General features: G+C 36.4%; 1 protein-coding gene across 9 annotated transcripts in view; it reads right to left on the reverse strand.

Moving 5' to 3' along the window:
* Positions 1-24,350, reverse strand: part of SEC24D (SEC24 homolog D, COPII coat complex component) — a 114,718-nt gene that overhangs the window by 28,333 nt on the left and 62,035 nt on the right. For all 9 annotated transcript variants that reach the window (XM_058436700.1, XM_032146415.2, XM_032146408.2 and 6 more), the window contains 5 exons: positions 17,629-17,767; positions 14,272-14,387; positions 7,206-7,330; positions 2,189-2,380; positions 1,512-1,605 (listed from right to left, as the gene is read on the reverse strand). In XM_058436700.1, coding sequence (XP_058292683.1) covers positions 1,512-1,605; positions 2,189-2,380; positions 7,206-7,330; positions 14,272-14,387; positions 17,629-17,767 — 666 coding nt within the window. The remainder of the gene's footprint in view (positions 1-1,511; positions 1,606-2,188; positions 2,381-7,205; positions 7,331-14,271; positions 14,388-17,628; positions 17,768-24,350) is intronic.

Raw genomic sequence — 24,350 nt, forward strand, 5'->3', positions numbered from 1 at the left:
ATGCTCTCTTAATTGGTGAAATATTAGCTAATGAATATCTACTCATCCTTCCTTTCACACACAAATCCATGAATGTAATATTATTCCCAGTCCTAACTTCTTAGAGTAGAAAGACTTGTAGGGTGATGTATGACTTACTGTGTACAGGAACATTTACATATGGATTTCTAGATACCTTACTGGAGGAGAGAAGAACAAAAACAACCCTTTCAAACTGAAATAGAAGATATTTGTTTGTAGTAACGTGGAATAAAACAAATTCCTTTCTTTCTGAAGACCAACCAATTATTATTTGTTTGCTTCTGTTAGGTGAGCCCTAATATCTTCAAGTTGCTTTATAATATTTGTTATTAATTTTATGTTAAATTAACATATATTCTGAGACTTTCTGAGTGATATCCACAATAGTCTTTGATCCCATAAATGAATACTCTTGCAGATTAAAAAAATCCAAGCAAGAATCACTGTCTTAGAACCAAGTTATACATTTAGATATAAAATTATGTGGGAAGTGTTTCATAAACTCAGTTCTGTAATACAGTTGTTGCTGTTTTTGTTATTATTACTAAGCATTTTATGTTAAAAGTTAATTTAACTTTAATAAAAACATTTTAAAATTAATTTTAGAAACTAGCTGTCAGGGCCAAAGTGGTTTAACTCTTGTGTTAAGGTAATAATGATGATTTAGAGTGAGGGCTTTTTTTTTTTTTTTTGAGATGTAGTTTCGCTCTTGTTGCCCAGGCTGGAGTGCAGTGGCACGATCTCGGCTCACCACAACCTCTGCCTCCTGGGTTCAAGTGATTCTCCCACCTCAGCCTCCTAAGTAGCTGGGATTACAGGTATGTGCCACCACGCATGGCTAATTTTGTATTTTTAGTAGAGACGGGGTTTCTCCATGTTGGTGAGGCTGGTCTCAAACTCCCAACCTCAGGTGGTCCGCCTGCCTCGGCCTCCCAAAGTGCTGGGATTACAGGCGTGAGAGTGAGTGCTTTTTAATCATTATGGCTTCTTCAATTTACTGTCTTCATTACTATGAGAATGATCAGAGTCATTCTGGACTCAGCTTCCCAACTGGAGACATGGCCAACCTCTCATCTACTTCTGGCAATCAGCATTCACATCTCTGTCACCGACTGTCACAAGGCCTTGGCCTGGCATGTTTGAAAATCCCATGGCTGGGAAGGGTGATATGGGAATCTGGTAGTTCTGATATTGTTGGACTAATTTTAAAATAGACCACATAAAGTTCATATAAAAGCCAGAGGGAGGAGCTAAACTGGAAATCCTGGCAAAATGAGTTGCTCAGATGCTAACAGTGCTGACATGGACACACTGGGAGCAATCTGTGGTTTTGGCCATTTCCTCCTGAGATTTGAGTGGAAGTTTGGAATAGCCTCTAGTGACCCACATGTTTTAATGAAGACTGTATTTTCTTTCATAAATGAAACTTTCTTTTTGTCTCTCTGTTTTTAAAATTTATTTACTAGCAATTAGAAGTGGCTTCTTCTCACCTTTAGTGCTTCCATGCCAGCCTGGATGACAGGAGCAAAGACAGTCTCATTTTCATTAGAGTCTGCAAACATGTCTGGAATCTGGTCCAACAAACTATAAGACATGAGTAAGCAAAAGGTTTGAAATGTTTAGCATATTTTAATAAACTTCAAGCAACAAATCACTGACATTTCAAGCCTAAACACATATGGTATTTATTTGACACCAACACCTATAGGTAATTTTTCCTTAGGAAATGATATCTTAGCGTGGCTTGGCACCAAATTCTATGATTTGAATGGAACATTTACAAAATCATTCTTTGTAGATATTTTTTCTATTCACTGCATTACTGATCTCTTAGACCATAAATTATTGGAACAGTGGCTACATCTTCAGTTATTACCATCATCATTGAATACATTCATCCATATATAGGAAATAGCTGCCTTGCGATACCTTTCCAGAAAAAGAGGAAGAACCGATAGGTCTGAATATGAGTATTTTAAAAATTCTTTCTCTTAGATACTGGTCTATATTTTAAAACGACAGACTTAACATAAATGATAGAGTTTTATAATCCATGTCTTGAAACCCCCTTGCTAATGATAAAACAATGTATGATTGAATCAAAACACAGTGCAATTAAAGACAGACACCCGATTTACTTTTAAATTATAAAACACTTGATATTTACTTATGAATCACAGATTGGGATTCTTGATAGTTGACAAGGAAACCATCCAACAAAGGAACAAAGACTTCTCCAACATCAGTCACCACCATCATCTGAGGCTGGGCCAGATTACTCTTCACATTAAAGAAATGGAGAACTTTGTTATACGTGATAAAACCCACTCGAATTGCAGACGTCTCTTCTTGCTCTTCCCTGTAAGGAAAAAAAAAAAAGCAAAACGTGTTTGAGATGCTTTATAAATTTAGATGAAAAGGAGGTTTCTATCTGAAATTCAGTAAGTGTGTCTTCTATAAAATACATAAAAACATGTTTAAAGTTTTTGTCTTACTTTCTGTTACCAAGTGTAAACAATACTAGTCACGGCAATGGGGGATAGGAGTTACTACAAAAATAAACAAACTGATAAGGAAAAAAATCCTCAAAATTCTAGGTAAAAATCAAGTAAATACTTGTTCATATTTCTGTAACATATTTATTTTCAGTCTACAGAAAACAATAATGCTTTTTTCATGAATAAGCTAGGCTTATTACATTCCTTATAAACAAGGCTCTCTCAAAAGTCACCAGAAGGTCAGAAGAACAAATGGAATATTTGAAGCAAGGGATGAGGAAGCCACACTCATATTACTAACAGGACAGCTGCTTTTATTGAGAAAACACTTGCTCCTCTTCTCTGATTCTTTTCTTATATATCAGATAATCTCAACAGAAAACAGGCTAGATTTGGGGAACTATATACCTTATAAACACGTAGTATAAATATATAAAATGTACATTTATAAAATGACAGTGTAATTGTTATTCGGTGACCATTTATGATGGTCATGGCAAAGCACTAAAAAGCTCCAAAGCTCCAAAACTGTAACAAAAAGTATTTTTTTTTTTTAAGGAATTCCAAAATGAGGCCTTAGTATTCCTGTAAGTATAAAGGCATGAATGTTCTCATTCCAGTCTATAGTCTATAGTAAGTACCTTCAGAATTTCATGGTCTAAACTTTAGTTTCATGTTTGTTGAGTGCATCGTACAGTCTATTTTTCTCTCCTCTAAAAGAAAACACGTAGATACTATTGATGCTCTTACTAATTTTCAATGGAGAATATTACATAGTGCTCAATGGTTAAGGGAAAGACACAAAACATACATGCCACTTTCTTCGACCATTAGATGTCAGCATAACTTATTTTGATTAAAGGACAACTTTTTTGAAAAGGAACCTGGTTTGCCCAGCTTCTAAATTTTGCATATGGCCTAAAGAGTTACTTGAGTACAAGGGAGAGGAAAATGGAAGTATCTAGATGGAAGTATCTCAAGTTCAAATTGCTGATTCTGCTGCAGACTTACCAATTTCTTTGATATGTCAACAGAGTACAGGCTGATAAGGTACTGACTCTGAACTGTGTTTCCTTCTCTACTTCCTTCACTAACTGAGGGTATTTGTTCTTCACTGGGCAGTTTAAATAGATTCTCATAATCCCTTCCAAAAGCACTTGGAAACTGTTTATATTCTGAACACTTGCAAAGCTTTCAGAAATGAGAATCCCTATTCTTTCTAACTACACATACACAGACACTCACACACACCTCAATTATCCTAAATGGTGCAACTTTATGCAACTAACCACTATGCTATACTGCATCCATACTCACCCCAACCCCCACCCGATTCATTTGAATCTTACTCTTCAAAACCAAGTGCAAATTCTTCCTCCTCTGTGAAATCTCCCTGATGCTACCAATTAGAAGTAATTTCCTCTTCTAAACACTTATAAATCATTCTCATTGGGCTCTTAGCATAAGGTACCTTTTAGTTACAAGTCCTTAACTACATGCTAATAAAGGGCAGGACCCAAAGCTTATGTTATCTGTTCCCTGCGGATCGAGTACAATGTGGGGAATTCGATATTTTATTGAGGATGATTATCATGATGGTGAAAAACTGGATTTGGGATGTCAAGTTAGAGCCCCAACTGATAACCCAATAGTATACATTTCTTCCCAACTCCAGTTTAGTAATGTCACCCTGATAGTTTAGAACCAGCCTGGCTAGAAGCACTGACACCATGGATTGAGCTAACACTACAAATTAAGGCTTTATTTTTTTGAGAGCTTACCAGCACACCACTAGTTAAGCTCTCATTTCCCAGTAAAACTTTTTATGACATTAAGTGAAAAATATCCCAGCATATCACAAAGGGCTTTTATTCTCTTTTAATAGTTAATTTAGAAATAACTAAGGCAAAAGACACAAAAGAAAATCTACAGAGGAAAATCTAGATTACTATTTCCCATTGGATTTGGACATTTTCAAGTGACAGGAAAGGAGTATCCTGGGATTCACAGGGTTCACTTAAGATCTAAATTAACATTTTCTAAAAGCATCTAATCAAAACATCCTACATTATTGCAAAATATTAGTACTGGTCTCCATGGGAACTTTTTTTTTTTATTTGTTTGAGAAACAGAACTGTCCTAAAATTTTCTTCAATGGTATAACTGCCTTATTAAATCATATCCAAAAGAAAACTAATTTTCAGCCTTTCCTTCCTATTAATTCTAGACAAGTTTTGTGAAGTTATATAAGAGATTTCATAAAGATTAATACGTTAATTTTTTTTTTCAATGATTACTTCTCTCAATGCTTGCCCCATCATCATTTTAATGGAATGAACCTGACAGAGCAATACTGATGACATTAGTAACTAGATGAACCAGAAAATTTTAAGATCAAGCATTTGGAACATTTTAGTTACAGCAGCATTAAAAACAAACAGACAAAAAAAAAAAGGCAAAATAACTAAAGAGCTTGATCTGAATAACAGATGAAACATTTCAAAACTTTTCTTTCCTGTTCCAGAGAAGTCAGAAAAGTCTGGCGACCTTGAGAGGCCAAAGGTATAAATTCAAAGTTAAATAGTAAAGAATGAGGCCTTCCTTTTTCAAAAGATCAGCTAAGAGATTAACACACCCTAAGATGTTAATCAAGACTTCAGACTGTGCTTTTTAAAAAGCTGTTTGGCAAGTAGATCAAATTGATGACAATCTTACCTTAAAAAAAAATAAAGTTACACATATGCACAGCACAAAATAAATTTCAGGGGAGAAGAAACAACCAGATTTGTTTTAAAAGATAAAGGAGAAAAAGGTAATTGGCTTGAATAAAATCTTTTAAAAGAGAGATCGGAATAGTGGCAGAGAATAACCAACAGTATCCTTTTATTTTTTCCTCCTATCTTTTGCCAAAGTCACACATCTGTGCTCCAATGGGACATAAAGTTATAATGACACCAAAGGAAAGAGTGTGATTTCATAACTTATATCAACAGGCTGTTAGCTTCATATCACCAGCGTTGATAAGGAACAAGGGACTGGTGAAGTAACTGTCTAGGGTAATAGATTAGCCTAAGTTGAACCAGTTTGAGAGAAGGAAAAGAAAGACCATTTCCAGAAATTAGAGTAGTTTTCTTTCATGCTAGTCAAGTTCAAATTCAGATTAAACCAACCCTGTGAGAGAGTTCTGTAATAAAATACATCATATTCAGCAGAAAATTCATACTTCTCAAATTTCCTTAAGAATAGGGTATGGGAAACTACAGTTGCAAACACATCTGCAGGCATCAGACGCCTTTCTTATGCCACCATCTTCAACTTGCTCCCAGCTCATTCTTCATTTTAGAATTTAGTTTGAAATTGCCTTGGTGTTTTTTAAACATCCCCACTGCTTTTCCAAACCATCTTCGAAAATATTATGACTTCAGCTTCACAGATACAAACAAAAGTACTCCTGGGAGGTCCAGAGTTCATTTGTCTGAGCCTCACATTTCCCAAAGCACCAGTCATATGTGCAAAGAATACAGAGGAATGGGCACCCAAAGATTCATGGAGCTCTAAGGGCTGAAGCCAACACCCCACCCTCCAGAAAAACATCCTTTTCCAGAACAAGGATTGTTGATGTTCAGGGAGACAGGTTGGGGGTGGGATACATAGGGACTAGGTTACAGACAACATTTCCCAGCCTGTTCATATTTCCTTGCATGAGGGATGGCATTCTCCGTGCTCATGAATCTCCTTACTAGATGTTATTCCTCATCCTAAACAACTAGTTTTTATAAGATAATTTTAAAATAGCCACGTTTGATATTAGTTTTAGGAGAGGCAATAAGAGAGAAAAATAAAAGGATAGTGCTAGTTATTCCCTGCTAGTTTCCAAATACCTCTCTTAAAAGCTTTTATTCAAGCCAAGATACATTTTTTTCCTCTTTATTTTTCAAAACAAATCTGGTTGTTTTTTCTCCCCTGAAATTTGTTTTGGGCTGTGTATATGTGTAACTTTACATTTCTTATGGTAAGACTGCCATCAGTTTGATTTACTTCTTTGTATTAAAGCAGGTAATATACTCAACAGCCTTTTTAAAGCATAGTCTGAAGTCTTGACTAAGGTCTAAGGTATGTTCATCTGTTAGCTATTAGAATTAGTTTTTCACCTTTCCTTGCTGCCCTCTTGCAATGGCAAGGAATGTGGTGCACCTCAGGCTGTTAAGTTACAGGACACAGAGGCAGTAAAGCTGCAAATGGGTTGGACAGCTTATCATAAGGGCAAAAGGAAACTGCTTAAAAATCTACCATTTCTGCCATAAGACAACAGTTCAGTTTCCTGTCATCCCTTTGAACTCTGCCATGCTCAGCAACTACTAGTTTCCACTGGAGAATCAATGCTTTGAAAAGTGAATAACACATCCAAAGTCTTTCCCACCACACTGTTGGGATTCTTCTTATAATTTATAATGTACTTTGAATGTTTTTACCATAGCATTTTTTTTATCAGTTTGTTTCTTTTGCTTTGTACAAATGATCACTCTTTCTAAGGACTCAAAACAATGGTGCTGTTTGATTTATGACTAATTACCCAATGTCCTCATTAGCAAAAAATATCAATTGGTCATTCAGCACTTATCTTCTGGCCAATAAATTAATTAGGCAATAATGTATAAGTTGTAAAAAGAATGACAATTCCCTTACTTTGGAATTTTTTCCAGCATGGTCTTCAATTCTTCACATATGAGCTTGACAAGTCCATTCTTTATGTTGCTATACGAAACATCAATCATGAAGATAAAGGCTGGTGGGTTGGGAGGCTTATTCTTCTATAGGAAAGCAAACACATCACATACATAGATATAAAGTAAATACATTGCATAATCAAATGTCAATACTCATTAGAAACTCTTGAAAGTTATCAGATGTTTCATTTAATATTTAGGATATACCATCTGTGGAATTAAATCATTTTTCCAGAATATCTGAGCATCTGGTTTCAGATGCTATTAAAAAGATAAAAGAAGTTGTTTATTTTCCAGGGCATGACCTGGGTCAGTATTGAATTAGACACCATTATGACATCTAGCACAGAAGGTTCACTTTTGCAAAGCTTTACTATTACAGTTGCTGAAGGGAAAGTACAGAATTATGGCCAGACTTGCTTGTAACACTCTGCCTTACAGGTTGAAATATGTTTGGCACACTAACAAATTATGCTAAAAAAGAATACATATAACAGTGTTTGTTTTTGAAACTGTAATAAAACTTCATTAACTTGGATGTCACTGTTTTAGACTCTCTTCTTCTATCAGCTCTTTCCATTTTAAAGATATGAAATTGTTTATGAAAATATAACTGTATACTTTTAAAAACTGTACTATATTTTTAAGTACTGACCTAGTTTTTTACATGTTTGCGGTAACACAGAATGTCAGGCCTTTTCTTTATCTGTTTAAAATAATCACTGTGACATAAAGCAGCTGCTATGAACATGTTTTTTAGTTGTTGGTCCCTTTACTGGCTGGTGTTCAAACAGCTTTTAGGAAGTGATCCTTCAGTTGCATCTTACAAAATATTTAGAAAAGAGAGCCACAGGCAAACAACTTTAGTGACCTACATACAGAATAAAGAATTTAGACCAACTTAATTTTTAACTTTATAATAAATCACAAAAATTTTCTAAAATTGCATTTAATTATTTTAAAATTGGATGACAATGTCTGTAAATTATCTTACTGATTCATTCTATATCCACTACAAGGCTAGAGATAATTTTTAAAAATAAAATCCTTCATTTTAAATAAAAACAAATTATAGGACTTAAAAATCATCATCCTGAAAACTTCAAGCCTTTGCTAAAATCAGACCAACAAAGAAATGAAGGAATTCTGCTATGTGAATAATTTTTATTGCAAATCATTCCTGATTCACACCTACTTTAATTCACAGCATAGACTTATGCTGATTTACAATGGATGAAAATAACAACCATTTCCATTAGTTAAACCAAAACCTCTTTGTGACAAACCCAAGTATGCTGTACCGTTCTTTTAATCTCTTCTATCAGCATTACCAATTCCTCATGGAATATTTTCCATATCTCCAATTTGTACATTTCTACAGCAGTGCTTCACTATAACTGGTTTTTGAAATATTCAAAATTAATTCATCGTTCCTCTAAATCACATTCTCTTCCCATTTCTCTATATGGGAATAACGTCACTCAAGGCTTCAAAGTGTGAAATTAGATTTGGCTGTTCCTTTTCCTTCAATAACTGAGTCCCATTGTTTTCACTTTCAGAATGATTCTTTAACGATGTTTTGGCCCATCCCTACTCTTAACCATCTGAAAGCTTGTCATCTTGTGCCTAGATAACTGTCATGGCTTCATCATTAGCTTTCTTAATCTATTTCTCTACCCATTCAATCCAGCTGGCTTTGTCTAGCCAAGCTTAACATGTATGTACTCTATAAAATGCTGGTTTTCCATGCCACCTTACTAAAACTGCTCTCTTAAAGGTCAATGAACCATCCAGATTGCAAACTACAGTGACTTGAAATAAAAATCCAGCTCTTATCCTAGATCTCTTCTATCTCTTTGCAACTTTAGGCACACCAGACCACTTTGGCTCTCTTAGCTGCCAGGACACTGAAGCATCATTTCCTCTCCCAGTTCTCTAACCGTTGCTTCTGTTTTTCATTTTCTCATCTTTATCCAACTTCTCTCCTCCCACCCATGTCCATCATAGAAATCTCGTTCATTTGCTCAGTTTTAACCAGCACCTCTATATAGGCAACTCTTCAAATTCTCTCTCATCATGATTTCTTTTGAGCTCAAGACCAGCATTCCAATTAACTACAGCACACATCCACATAAAAGTTCTGCCAGCACATTAGACTCAAAATTTTAAGAGATTATGACAACATCTCTCCAACTATACTGGTCTTTCCTACAAGAAACTTATTTAAAAAACACGATAAGCTAAAATAACCTGGGCTTGAAATCTCACTGTCGCCATGGACTTGTCCACCTCACTTAGCATCCACAACCAGTTAAGCGTGAAGGCCCACGTGGCTCTTCTAGTTCCAGTAGCCAAATTTAGATCCTCAATTTCTCTCTTTTTCTATTATTTTTAATTGTGGCAAAGAAAACATAAAAATTGCCATCTTAACCATTTCAAATGTACAGTTCAGTGGCATTAAGTGCACTCACAGTGCTGTGCAACCATTACCACCATCCATCACAGAATGCTTTTCAGCTTGCAAAACTGAAACTGTAACCATTAAACAACCTCTGTTTCCTCTCTCCAGCACCTGGCAATCACCATCCCACGTTCTGTCTCTATGAATTTGACTACTCTACATACCTCATATAGAATCATTCCATATTTATCCTTTTTGTGGCTGGCTCATTTTACTTAGTATAACATCCTCAACATTCATCCATGTTGTAGCATGGGTCAGACCTTTCTTCCTTTTTGAGGCTGAGTGATATTCCATTGTACGTATATACCACATTTTGCTTATCCATTCTTCTTCCATAGACACCTGGTTGCTTCCTCCTTTTGGCTATTGTGAATACCGCTGCTATGAACATGGATATGCAAATATCTTTTTGAGACTCTGCTTTCAATTATTTTGGGTATATACACAGAAGTGAAACTGCTAGGTCATATGGTAATTCAATTTTTTTTGTTGTTTAAAGAAGTCTCGCACTGTCACCTGGGCTGGAGTGCAGTGCTGCGATCTCGGCTCAGTGCAACCTCCGCCTCGCGGGTTCAAGTGATTCTCCTGCCTCAGCATCCCAAATAGCTGGGATTACAGGTGCTCACCACCAATGCCAGCTAATTTTTTTTTTTTATTTTTAGTAGAGATTTTAGTTGGCCAGGCTCATCTCAAACTCCTGACCTCGTGATCTGCCCGCCTTGGCCTCCCGAAGTGCTGGGATTACAGGCATGAGCCACCGCGCCTGACCGGTAATTCTATTTTTAATTTTTGGGGGAATTATCATACTACCCTCATTTTCTCATAGTTGGACAACTACATTAATTTCTAATGCTCCCTTGCCTCTAATCTCTCCTCTCATTATACAGACTGCTATCAGAATTAACTGTCTGATGCTCAATACAGATCACAATGCTTCCTTCTCTGAGAATAGGAAATTTACTGAGTCCTCAGAGCCAAGCACAGAGCATGGCACCACAAAGAGTGCTCATTAACTGTTGACTGAGTGAATGAACGCATGGATGAATGAATGGAACAACTCCACCTTCACCTTTAATTGTCCTCATGGCCTACTGAATTAACGTAAGTTCTTCAATGGCCTGACATTCAAGACTTACCATGATACTCATTTAACAAACATGTATAAAAACCTAAGAAATCAAAGATACAATGCTGGACCCAGGGGAAAAAAGATAGACTGTGTCTCAAAACAATGTCCCAGCTTTACTTCCCATTATTCCCAATACACATTCTCCCAACAATTTAAATAGTTTACATTTCCAAAATATCTCCTGTCCAAAAGTCACAGACTAGCGGGCCTAAGCCAAGAATTTGGCTGGAAAAGTGTTTTGTTTGGCATAGTGTTTGAAAAAATATTTGAATTTGAATATGTTTTGAGGGAAGGGGAAATATACTCTCTAATTATCCTGGTCCACATCACTTCACCTACAATGTATGCCTAGCCCCCTAAAGAAATCTGAGTAAATTGTCAATATGTTTGTGAAACTGTTTCTGCTCACTGTCCTAGTTCCCATGTCCAGGCTCATAGTTTAATCAGCTCAAATGTCACTTCCTCTATGAAGCCTTCCCAATCCTGTTTTCTTATGGCACTATGATTCTTCTATTCTTACAGCATTTATCATATTTGAGTTTATATGAAAACTATAGACATTTCTTATCAGGTCTATACATTGTAAGTACCTTGAGAGCAGGTTTATTATCTTGCTAATTTTGTTATGCCTTACAGCACACAGACAAGTACCTTAGACATGTTAGGCATCTGGTAATGTCAAAGTGAATTAAAATTAAGTGAAGAGACTACATTTTTGTTCAGAAAAAAAAAAAAAGCTGACTTGGATGGAGACTTCACATTTCAAGTACACTTTACATGCAGATCTATTCCATAAACTTATTAATGATAAACTCTCAGTTATATGACAAAGCTGAGGCCTTTTTTTTCCGAGGGAACTCCAGGATGATTGTGTTAATACTTGCTCATGTATACACAGTGTACTGATTAGAGAATAGGGCTTCTGTGATCACACAGATACGGTTTTCAGTCTGGCTCCATTACTTTCTGGATGTATGGCCTGAAGCTGGCACTTACGCGGTCTCTAAGCCTAAGTTTCCTCAAGTAATGATGGTACGCACCACATGGGTTCACCGTGAGGACTAAATGATACAATACATAGAAAGAATTTAGCCTACAGCTTGGCACATGGTAAATGTTCAATAAAGTTAATTTTACTATCTAAAATCAACGTTAAGATGAACCAAGATGAATAGGAAAATGTGATTTTGTAATTCCTCTTTCCAAGTGCATGGTGTAAAAAATACATGTACAAATTAAATAAGCTTTTCATTGTCTGAATAGCTAAGCCAACTCATTATTATACTTTATTTACATTTTAAATTATAATTAAATTTGAAGATGTTTACAGCATATTTATTACGAACTCTACTCTACTTGGAATAATAAACGGAAGATTATGCTTACAAAAAGTTCTTCAAAATGCACAATTTTTATTTGGTTCCTTGCCTGGCTGGGTGAGATTTCCCATCAATTAGACTTCTGGAATATTTCCAGATAACAGAGTTTGAAGATACTAAGACTTTTGTTCCCAGAAACAGATTTGACTCTCTGCCTAAGTTACTACTAAAAAAGCATATAATCAAGATCATGTCGCTCTTTTGGCAGAGAACTAGAAACTGAGAGCAGGGTTAGATTTATACTACGGTTGCAAAGACCGGCGAATAAATTTTCCATCATTAGTTACAATGGCTTTCTTACATTTAATTAAAACATTAAATGTTTGCATGTTGCCCAATGATTCTCCTTCAGTTAACAGCAGTTAGGAACAAATAAACTGTCCAAAAATCACTGTATTTTAGGACATGCTTCTTGCTTAAAATAAAGCATTTGTACCAAAAATATTCCTAAATTTCCCCAAATATGTTCAGATGTTGCAACATCTTAAACTAATAAAGCATCACGTTTTCTTTAACAACTAGTTCTACGTAACATATTGCAAAATAATCATATAAAGCAGTAAAATAAATGCAATAAGTTATGTTAATGGAAAAAATTTTAAAAGCCAGTCAATTGAAAAAAATTCTAGTTAGGAAAAATGTTCATTATCATCTATACTCAATACATGACTGCTCCCCTTGCAAACATCTATGAAAGAAATCTGTGGGTCAGAAGCTGTTTTCTGGGAATTGGGCATTAGCAGGCACTCATTTTTAGAAGAGAAAATAAGAAAATAAGTTAGAATGACCCTGTTTCTTCAAGTCCACACATGGTGCTTCAGATATGCGCTGAAATCTGAATGATACGCAAGAAGTTGTGATTTTCAAATCAGTGAAGAATTTTAAAGCCTTGCAAGGTACCCATAATGGTGTCATTGTGACACTGGACAAGGGAAATGGCTAGTCCTGGGAATAGTAATACCCGCAAATTCATTGTTTTATTCATTCCACATACACTGATCAACTACCTATCCCATGGCAGATAGTGTGGTAAATGTCACAATGATGACTAGGATATCAGAATCTAAGAAGACAGCAGACATGTATAAGGTTTAAATTCCATGGGGATAAATGCTAAAATAGAGATATAGACCAAATTTCGTGAAAAAACAGAAGCTATAGTAAATAATTACCATGATAAAGACAGAGAAAGTTGCAAATGCATATACACAATTAAAATTTCAGCCAGGCATTACAGAATAGGGAGGGGTTTGCCAGTTGGGGTATGTATAGATGTGACAGGAGAATGGAAAGATACTAAAGATACTCTGGTCAAATGAACATCTGGTATAAAGGCATGGAGTTGTCAAAGGGGCTGAGTTCAGAGTATGTGGTGAAAAGTTTTGTATAACTGAAGATACAGCTGAGGTGATAGTTCGGGGGGCAATGAATGGCCCTATAAAGAAAGCTAAATTTTTTTTAATTTAATTTTTTAGAAAAGAAATAACCAATAGAGGTTTATGGGAGGCAGTGAGTGTGGGGGCATGTCTCACAGTGACATTATAGAGCAGGAAAATCAAAGGCCAGGATCTCAGCCTGCTGAGACCGACAGAGTAAGGGGGATTCTGAGAGTCCAAACCATCGTGGTAGCAACAGGAGTGAAGGTAGGTACAGAAACACATCAATAGTCCTACTAACCATTTTGGTTGAGCTTTTCTCTTGGAAGGGAAGTTTTTCTTAGACTCTTTACAAAATAAGGGAGGCAAAGGCACTGTACGGAACTACTGCATTCAGAACCAGGTATATTCTGTCTGGCAAGGACATAACAAATTATTGTTTTCTATTTCTGACACCACATTTCAGTTTTTAAAAATAATTCCTCCAGTAGATGGTTTGGCAGTTGAATCATGTTAACAACCTAGGAGATGGGATCTGTGTCTTAGGCATTTCTACCACTCCATGGTACCACCAAAATGCTTTGTTTGTGAATCAAGAGTCAGTTCTTTACATATGAAAGTTATTCACTTGAATTTAACATCAATGTATAAACACTTGAAGTTCTGGGAACACTTACTCTGCAATAATCCAAAGTGGCAACATATTCATAAGATCCTAGAGATAACTCTGGTTTCTCATAGTGATCCAGTCTTCTTCCAATGTGGTCCAGATGTTGGAAATAGAATGGTGGAACTAATAAAAACAAAATAGGAAAGAAAATATTTTGTTTTCATAAACACAGACAATTTAATAAGTTCTCAAAATTTATTATGAGAGGAAAGGAGTATCTGGAAAAATGTATTTTAAAGCTGGAATGTAGTATATCGTAAATACCTACTATTTTAAAAACATGTCTTGGAAAAGAGGAGGGTTCTTATTCTATAAGTTATTGATGACAAAGAACATTTATGATTTACACCATCCTAGAGAAACAGGGTATAAAAGTATTGGTGTTTTTAAGTTGTCACAACCCAAATTCAATTGTCCCCATTTTATTACCTCTTTTAAAAATAATTCTGACTTTTCTAACTATTTGAATTTTTAATATACCTAACAGAAATAAACATTCGTTATTTGAACTATACTATGAACTACAATATTTATTATGCTTTAATTAAGAGATGTCTTCACCCATGTGGAGTTTGCATGGTAATCTTTTAATGTTTGGGCTTAAGAGTGGAGAGGATTACTGTATTTGGGAAAGACTACACCACTAAGATCTCAGCTAAGGAACTTTAATTTGATTCAAATGTCGAAGAAGGTTAGTTCTGGCAAAGATCTGGAAGTCATCCAATAGCACAGGAACACTTATGAGTCACATACTGAACACTTGGACAAATATGGCCTGGTATCTCTGTAAAAACGAACTCCTGTTGCCTTGAGATTAATAGGGCTGGCTACTAAACCACTGCCAATAAAAGTATTTAGAAAAACTACCAATGCTCTGGTTTTAAACTTTTTGTAAAGAACAACATTACCATTTGTAAAAACCATACAAATAATGCTTCTTGTTTTTCAGCCAACGATTTGGCATTATTTATTTTTAGCTGTGAAACTGACATAAGAATAACAAGACTGTTTTCTGAGGTTGTTCTTTTAAAAAAAAAAAACCCCCACTGAGGCTTGATTGTTCCACGTTGTTACTGTATCATGGACATTTCTTTTAAAGTAAATTTTATAAGGTTCTTATGCACATATGGATCTCTGAATCTGGAAAATTCAACTTCTTGAAAGATTACAGAAGCAGAAACTGACAGGCTCAGCTGTGGTAAGTAAACTTTGAGGGTCTTAAATTGCTATTTTGTTACATTTAGATGAGATGGAGGATGCTGCCTTGGCTATCTTAGAATGCATAGTACAGTAGTTTCCACATAATATAACACACAATTCATTCACATCTACACACAGAAATGTAATATGTGAAATGTTTTCCCTTTAAATTTTATTTTATATTCATTACCATTTAATATTGTCTATCATCTTTTGTAAGCCAACATTCAAGTCATACCATAAATCATGTACTACCCTTTGGCCCCTGTCTTCCTGCATGTCTCTGACCACACATACTCCCTACTGGACAATCTCTGGACACTTTGCTAGGAAATAAGAGTGGAACCACTAAAGCAAGCCTGCTGGGTTCTTTCTAACTCCAACAAACCTCTGTCTTTGTTAAACCTAAAAGAAGACAGGTGTCAACATACATCTATGAGAGTCTGGCTTCCTTGTAGGGACACATATTTAAGCCTAGTATGAATAATTCTATTGGAAAATAAACATGGCAGCTTCCTAGGAATGGATACCTGAGGGAACATGATCTGCTGTGTTGAGACACAAGAATTCTGAGTCGTTTTTCTCTTCCTGGAAGTGGCTGGGCCTTTTAAGGCCCTGAGCCGACACTTTGGGTAGGAGGCGAAAGAGTCACAGCAAAGTGAAGATCCTTGCTGCTCTTCATGGTGGGTATGATTTTGGTCACCTTTCTAAGAAAGCTGGGGGCTTGGGTGAAGACATCTGAGGAGCTGGTGGGCTCGCTGGAGGACTTTGTCCAAATGCTTTGGGAGAAGCCTCTGTCCCTTCTCAGGAATTTTTCCTCTAAAACTAAAGCACAGAGAAATGAATTGTCACAGGGTTCCTGAAATCCAGGTCCCAAGACTGAATGATAGCCATGAATTTGGTTGCAGATTTCATCCAGGTTGAGAGGGGAAACAAGATCTTCCTTAGAAAGAGAAGTAAGGGTAAAGAACTAACAGAATCTGGTCTCAATGGGATATCCAATTTGCCCTGAGTGGAAACCATAGTTAATGCAAGGAGAGAGACGTACCAAGAGGCTTAGGCCATAGTCTGGGATGAGTCTAGAAGCCAATGATTCAACTCCACAGCAAGGTGCGTTTTAAGAACTGACCAAAGGTCTGCATGAGAAGCAATCGCAAGGTCAGTCTCTGGCGCCCTAAGCTGGGTAAAGCCATGGACTGTGTGTGTGCAAGATCAGGTGGCAGGGAAATAAGAAGGCAAGCAGCGCTCTCCCACCAGAGAATGCTCACAGAGCCAAGATGCCATGAATGCAATGATGTAGGAGGAATACTGTCCCCAGCTCAGTTGGCATTAGGGAGTAGCCAGCACCCATGGGTAGAACCATGTGTTCACAGGCAGACAGTACTATATGTTCTTCAGATCTAATTACCTGCAGGGAAGCCTGTCTACAAAGATAAGAAACAGAAAAGAAAACTCATACTCTAACAATCATTACATGGTTCAAAAAAGTCAATGAATATGGGAATGTTCTCAGCCTCAGTATGTACCTCATTTAACAACAAATAATTAAAAGTACAGAGACATGTTATAAATGTGAAAACACTTTCAGCAACTTAGCAGTTTTCTTCAAAATCAGTAAATTCGTAGTGGAATAAAACAAAATATAATGAATACGGGAAAGCCCTTTTTAATAACGTTCCTTCCTCCTTAAACAATCCAACATTTACATCACAGTGAAAAAAAATATCTATATAAGTGTTAAAGCCCTTGGTTATACCTAAGCTTTTCCTAAGTATCAATGAACTCATTTTCAAGAATAACCTTGAGAAGTGACAAAAGAGGAAAAGTCTCCCAAGTTTATCATCTGTAATCATAAGAGGTAAAAATCTTATTTTGTTTCCCACTGAGGCTTTGTGGAAGGGGATTAAGAAATAAAATTTTTCCCCCTACATTTGAGTTTTCTAAGAAACATTTCAACTTCCATGTGGGGATCATGTACTTACCTAAGGTTAAAAGGGGCTTAAATTTCCCAAATAGAGCCTGTCATAGTTGGTTTCCTTCTAGAAAATTATAAAGACGGTACTGCTATATAGAAAAAAGAATGTATGCTTTTCCTAAACTAAAAAGTATAATACATTTTACTTAATAAAGAATTTCACAAAGAGCTTTTAATGGCACTGCTTACCATCATTCACACAGTTGCAAAATCCACACTGATATCTCCTTCCTCCTTCAATGAACTGCATAAATGGGCACATGTAGGCCTTGCACCTGTTGCATCTGACTGGTCCACTCTCGCCGTGATTTACCAAGTAAAGGGGACTCTATGGAGAAGCAAGAAAAATTAAATGAACAGGTGAGTATAGGATTTCTAGGTACTATAATTTGGAAAGTCTTTTAATGGCACTTTTTTTTTTTTGGAGACAGAGTCTTGCTCTGTCACCCAGGCTAGAGTGCAATGGCATGTTTGCTCACTGCAACCTCCGCCTATAGGGTTCAAGCGATTCTCCCGCCTCAGCCTCCCGAGTGGCTGTGATTATAGGTGCCTGCCACCATGCCTGGCTAATTTTTGTATTTTTAGTAGAGACGAGGTTTCGCCATGTTGGCCAGGCTTGTCTCGACTCCTGACCGCAGGTGATCCACCCACCCTGGCCTCCCAAAGTGCTGGGATTACAGGCACAAGCCACTGCACCTGGCCTAGTGGCAATTTTTAAGGAACTCAGCTCTTAGCTTTTGCCCCAGGACAGTAAAGATGTCTTTATTGGTAACATATGAATTCAAAGCCATAAGATGTTGTCCAGAATACCCAAACAAAAGTTAATTTGAGTTTATCTCATTTATAAGGATATATCAATATATGTATATTTATGTCTATGTGCGTAAGCATATTTGCCAATATGTGTGTGGAGAGAGAACGTACAGTGATGGTAATAACACCTAATTATTCTTACATTAAAAACATTCTAGACAACTTGTGTCACACATTTTGCTAAGTTTCTTCATAGATTATAAATAAAGAGAGTTGGGTCTGATTTTAAAAGTTCTAGTTTGCACAGCAGTATGCTGTCTACGTAGTTCCCCCAAAGCACATTGACTATTTCTTCAAAAATGCAGCTATTTGAAGAAATATGCAATAATGTTCATTTATTTAGGCAAGGAGGTCGATTCTACCTTTTCTGTTAGTTTATCAGAAAAAAATGTTTTACAGAATACTCACAGTGTAGCTGGCCATGCTTTGCCAGAACTGAAAAAATAAATCATTCAATTGCTTCTTCCTCATAAACATACATAGAAAGCATGATGCATCTTTTACAGTTTAGAAGTAAAAAAGTTCAGCATTAAGTCTGCCTTCCCAACTCTTCTGGCTTTCGGGAGAAAGCCACAGAGGTACTTGTTTTTGTAAATCTCCTTAAAGATAACGTTTAAAGAAAAGCTTGAGAATTGCAGGCTTCGGCATGTCAATTAAATTTTTCTTTACTGAAAAAGATATAAATAAAGCAGACTGCTTTTGAACCGAGGCCTGAAGAGCAGGAGGTCAGTGGGGTAGGGGCATCAGGCCATTTTCTGCTTCAGTCTTAGAAAACCGAGATCCCCCATTGTCCCTGCCCAGATGTTCAACGTGAAAGCTGAGGTTTCAGAAATCAGTTGGGAGGTCTCAGAGCAGGAAAAAACAGGTTTAACACAATACTCAAAAGAATCAGGGGAATGATTTAATTTTTTTCTTTAATCATTCCCCTCTATTTCTGCACTGCCCTCTTCCCCACCTCTTGCCTCAAGAAAGCCAGAAGACGGATTGGATTTTCTTGTTTATGGTCGCTCTGATCCACAGCATGGGCCTGGCTCTGGTGCCCCACTGGTAGGGGTTGTGACAAGGATTAAGTGAGTAATACATGTGCAGTGCACAGCATTGTGCCTGGCAAAAAGTAGTTGGAAAATTTTTATCCATAACAGCCTTTCCTCTCTCAAAACCACTCAGCTCAGGACAGAGTCATCTTTGACAGGAGGGCAAGTATGAGATGGGCTTCAGGTCCTGAAGGCTACCTGGTCAGTTACTGTAAAAACATTATTGTAAAAATGATCTAGAAGACAGAGAATAAACTTTCAGGGGACTCTGATATACTCTAATGGTTAAAAGTTGAGAGGCAGAATGGATTTTTACAACACTCTAGGAATTTTATTTAAATACATAGTCACACATACAAATTCATATATCTGATGTATACACCACTCTTTCACACAAACTTTTTGTTAGAAAGGTATATAGTGACAAATGTTTGTTCTTTTCAGCTGGTAATAGGAAGAAATTATTTGAGGAGGCAAGAGAGAAGCAAAAGCATGCAGGTACAAAAAAAAGACATTCTTAGAACAATAAATGGAAAGGTAGCTTCCTCTGGATTAAAAGTACAATTACCAATCATGACTCCAGTTACTGCTCTGTTCCACAACTCCAACCTCTGAGATCAGGAGATGCTTTCAGAAGTTAAAACTGGGAGAAATTCTGCAGTTTCCATTCACTCAGCCAAGTTTACTTTTCTCATCCTTTTATTTTCAAAAAGTCCAAAGGCTGTAACAAATCCCCTGATTTTAGAAACCAAATATGATCCAATTATATGCTAGACAAGCCAAAAGTAATGGAAGCAAATTTGACCTTATTATCACTGATATCATTTGCTCAAAGCTAGACCCAGACTAAAATTACTGTGAAAACTGTCGGCAACGAACACCTATGCATTCCAGTCCTGGCAGATTCAAACTTGCAGGACTGAAAATGAATGTCTAACAAGAAACTGGAGTCAAGTCATGACTGTGTCTAGGCTATTAAATACACTTACAGTTTTTTCAATTTTCACTTTTTTAGAAACCAGATGATGGATAGGTAAGTAAGGTCTTCAGAAAACTGAGGTGACAGTAAAGAATGTTAAAAGCTTTTTAACTGTTTACATTTTATTTTCAGGCAACAGGGCAAGGGCTTCTAAATTACACTGGCTTGTTTCATCTCTCTCAGGCCATGTTGAAAAGCATCAAAGATTTCCCTTTGCACTCTCCAGATGTCAGCTTATCTGCACCACAGTAGTGTGCATGAGCTCATAAATAGCTAACCTTACTTTTATTTTGGGTTCGATCTTGGTGTGCATGGCTTTAAAAAAAAATCAAATTACTTTTCAAAAAATTGCCTAAGTTATCTTTTTTCCTTACCAAGGGAATTATATTTACTCAGAAATGTTGTCAGATTTTAAAAATTTTGTTTACAAATGTACTTTAATATTTAGCTCTTAGTATATCCCTGTCTGCCCTTTGTTTTCTGTTCTTAAGTGGAAAAGTGAAAGGATAGAAAGACTGGCTATAAAAACCTCACCTGGCTATTGTTTGGTTCTGGCTCTGTGTGGCACGAGTTTACACAACATGAAAGTGATAGGGAGGCTGAGGAAAAATGTGAACCTTTTCCTTGTATTTTTGGATTAAGAGGGGTGTGCCAAATACTATGCTGATACTAATTTTAATAAAATTGCTTTAATTGAATAAAATGTATCTCTTGTGTATGTATGTAAACACTGGTTGATTTTGAACTACAAGTGAGAATATCATTCTAAGAAATGAGGCTTAGTACTAAAATGATATCCAACAATTAAGAAACAAAATGAAACAACTTTTGATTATTTTTCCATGTAAAAGAAGCAGACATCAAGATGTATCCACCAATGCCTTCTTAATACCACTAGTAAAATTTTAAAAGGCTTCTTATTTGAATACATTATCAGTTTTCCAAGTATTCTTGCCATTCTCTTGGGTAACTTTAACATTTGTACCACAGGTACCTTTGAGGGACTTACAGTGTAGCAGGGTAGAAAGACAGTTAACAAAAAAGTACACACAAATGCAATGAAAAAAACAGAGTATGAGGAGAAACAATACTTGGCAGAACATCATAAACAAGAGCACTTTTTAAAGCTCTTTTCAGCTCAGAAAGGCGATGTTAAACTATTCACAGATTGTATTTCCAAAACAAACACAGATGCTCAAAGAAAATAAAGTACAGTGTAGAAAGACCCATCATGAAAAATCTGTATCAAGTTTGTAGGCTGTGTGTATTTTTGTTTTGGCATCTATATTATTAAGAAAAATTTGAATACCCAAGCCTGGCTACAGTATTTCTGTTTTAGGAAAGTAATGAACTGCAGTGTGGAATTAAAGAAAGCAGCTAAATACCAAAGTGTTTTTATCCCATGGATCCAATAGGTGGCACTGTGCAACTAAAAATTAAAGCTGTATTTACCTTATCAGTAGGCAAGAAAACAACCAAGATAATCATGCTACATTCATTACATGTAACTCTAATAACTTTTAACTGAACTTGCTTTTCTCGAAGAAACTTTTGATAATGGTTTAAAAATATTCTGGGCCAAACAAAATACAAATAAACATGGAATACAAGACTATTTTATGCATACATTGTATAGAAACTACAGAATGTGCCATATTTACTAATAGCCAAGAAAAACTTATTTTTAAAGTTCCTAATCCTCTGCTGACTTTCCTTGAGTATATGTAGGGAAACAGAGGTGCGGTTGGGATAGGGAGCCACAAAGTGGAGCAGGCAACCTAATGACGGCCTGGGAAGCAAAGAGAACAATGACGCGAATGCCCTGCTGCCAGCGTCCAAGCCCACTCTCCACATTAGCCACCATGGTGCAAAATAAAAAAGCAACAGTGACATCTGGTGCGTCCTGGCACACGGCAGTACAGTGTGATAAAGAAAAATGATTTTCTAAAGCAAACGCCTAGCTTCCTGTTGGAACATCCTATCACAGGCATGGCTCTGGTAAAGGGCAGAGACAGAGTGGCCAAAGCCCAGATTTCAGGAATACTCTGAATGAGTAATGTCATATCCGCCCACACCCAGGACATTGTTGGGTGAAAACTGGCCCCATCTCTCCTTTCTTCTCTCATTTGTCCACTACCCTCTCTCCTTATCTTTCAGCACCAGAGTTCATGTAAGTTCTAATAAACACACACAAACTCTTCAACCACCTACTTTCTCCTCTCTTCTAACACTCACTAATTTTTTTTTAAAAACTTATTTTACATTTTCAATGCATACTTCTTCCTCCCCCTCTTTTTTTTCTCTCTTTATTTCCTTCATTAGAAGTCTTCAGGAAAGTAATCAGCGTCCTGGGACTCTACAGTTGTCCCCACAGCACCAATATTCTACTTTACAAAGTGCCTGAAGGAAATACCTTGGCTAAGCAGTTACTGGTCATGGGAAAGAAATTTTTGCCTACAATGGGACCTAAATGAGAAGATTTAAAATAAGACCTGCCAAAATGTTATACAGTTTTCCAGCCTGATTAAGGATCATATTCAGCATCAACTTGTATTTCCCAGGAAATCACTGTAAATGTATCTCTCTAGCAGCAGTGATTTCCTATTGTCAATGTAACTTTGGCAAGCGGCTACTTCTTGGAATTGGAGTGCTGCTTATTCTTTGGAACTGTCTCAAGAGGAGGTCAGTTGGTAATTTGGATTAATTGGGGGATATAAGTAGAAGCATGGAAATGGTATGTGAAAAGATAATCCAGAACCTGTGATGAACAACTACCCTTTAAAAATGTTAAACATTCAGACTATTAGGCATGCTGCAAGATGAGCAGAGTCAGTCAGATTCCCAAAGGATTATGCCCAGAGACTAAAAGGAAAAGAGTCTGTATCAACTGCATTTATTAAAGACATTTCCATGTGAAAAAGAAATGAGAAGCAGCTTATATGTGCTTTCTACTTTTAGCTTTACCATATATGACATTCACTTGGCCTATACGGACAAAAAAGGTATAGTTCAATAGGCTATTTACTGAACAAGTGCTTTTTAGAGAGCAATACTATTCTACCTAGACTTTTTAAAATACATGTGAAATGAAAGAATATTTTCTGAATTAAAAAATAAAATCCTATCATGTGTCTTCTAAAAAGAAACAGAGCTTGAGGATAAGACACTTAATACATTGCATTAGTTCTAAGACTATATTTTTATAAAGTTTCTTAAAAATTTTTAATGCTTTTAGTTGGCTCTTCTTAACCTAAAACTTTGCTTTTTTTGCATTTTCAGAAGATTTTAGTTTTCTTAGTTTGTTAGTGACACTTGGGAGATTGTTTTCCTTTTTTCCTTTGAACAATACTATCAGAGAGTCTATTTATTCTGTCTTTACTATATCTATAGCTTGTATTAGATTTGGAGACCTCTTTAATTTGGAAGTCAGTTTTTTATTTTTGGGTTTCTTTTCATTGAAAAATACTGAAAAATTTTACTGATTGACTTTTCATAATAAATGTAAGAGCATAACTATTATCTTTATGGTCTTATGGTCATTTGTAGTTTAAAATGTTCTCATTTATAAAATCTCAATTTGATATTGAGGGGCTAACAACCCAGGGAGTGGGGAATTCCCATCTACATTGTTCAGAGGAATGCAAGGTCAGTGATAGGAAGCGACTTGTGCAACAAATTGCAGAGCTGTAGCTTGAATTCTGATTTATTCCAGCTATTTATGTCCTCTATGCTATATGTGCAAGAAACAGCTTGCAGACTGGATCTGTAGAAAAGCATACAGTTTCAGAGAAGATACCATTCTCGCTGGTCTGTGACTTGAATCAAGCCCTTAAACCATGCTCCCTGGTAAGCATTCTAATTGTCTCTGGTCATTTCTCTCTCCCATTCTCTACAGAAGCTGCCATATACCTTTGCATCTTGATTAAGCTCCTTCCCATAAGCTCCTTTTCCACCTCCCTTGGCAGTTACATTTACATTCTTCTTCACAAAGAAAATAGAAAACCTCAGGTAAGAACTCTCTTGACTTTCCCCCACTAATTTACTAGCATCTATCCAACACTTTCCTTTCTCTCCTTCTCCTGTTA

This window comes from Hylobates moloch, unplaced genomic scaffold (genome assembly GCF_009828535.3).
Source record: "Hylobates moloch isolate HMO894 unplaced genomic scaffold, HMol_V3 SCAFFOLD_3, whole genome shotgun sequence".
Taxonomy (NCBI): domain Eukaryota; kingdom Metazoa; phylum Chordata; class Mammalia; order Primates; family Hylobatidae; genus Hylobates; species Hylobates moloch.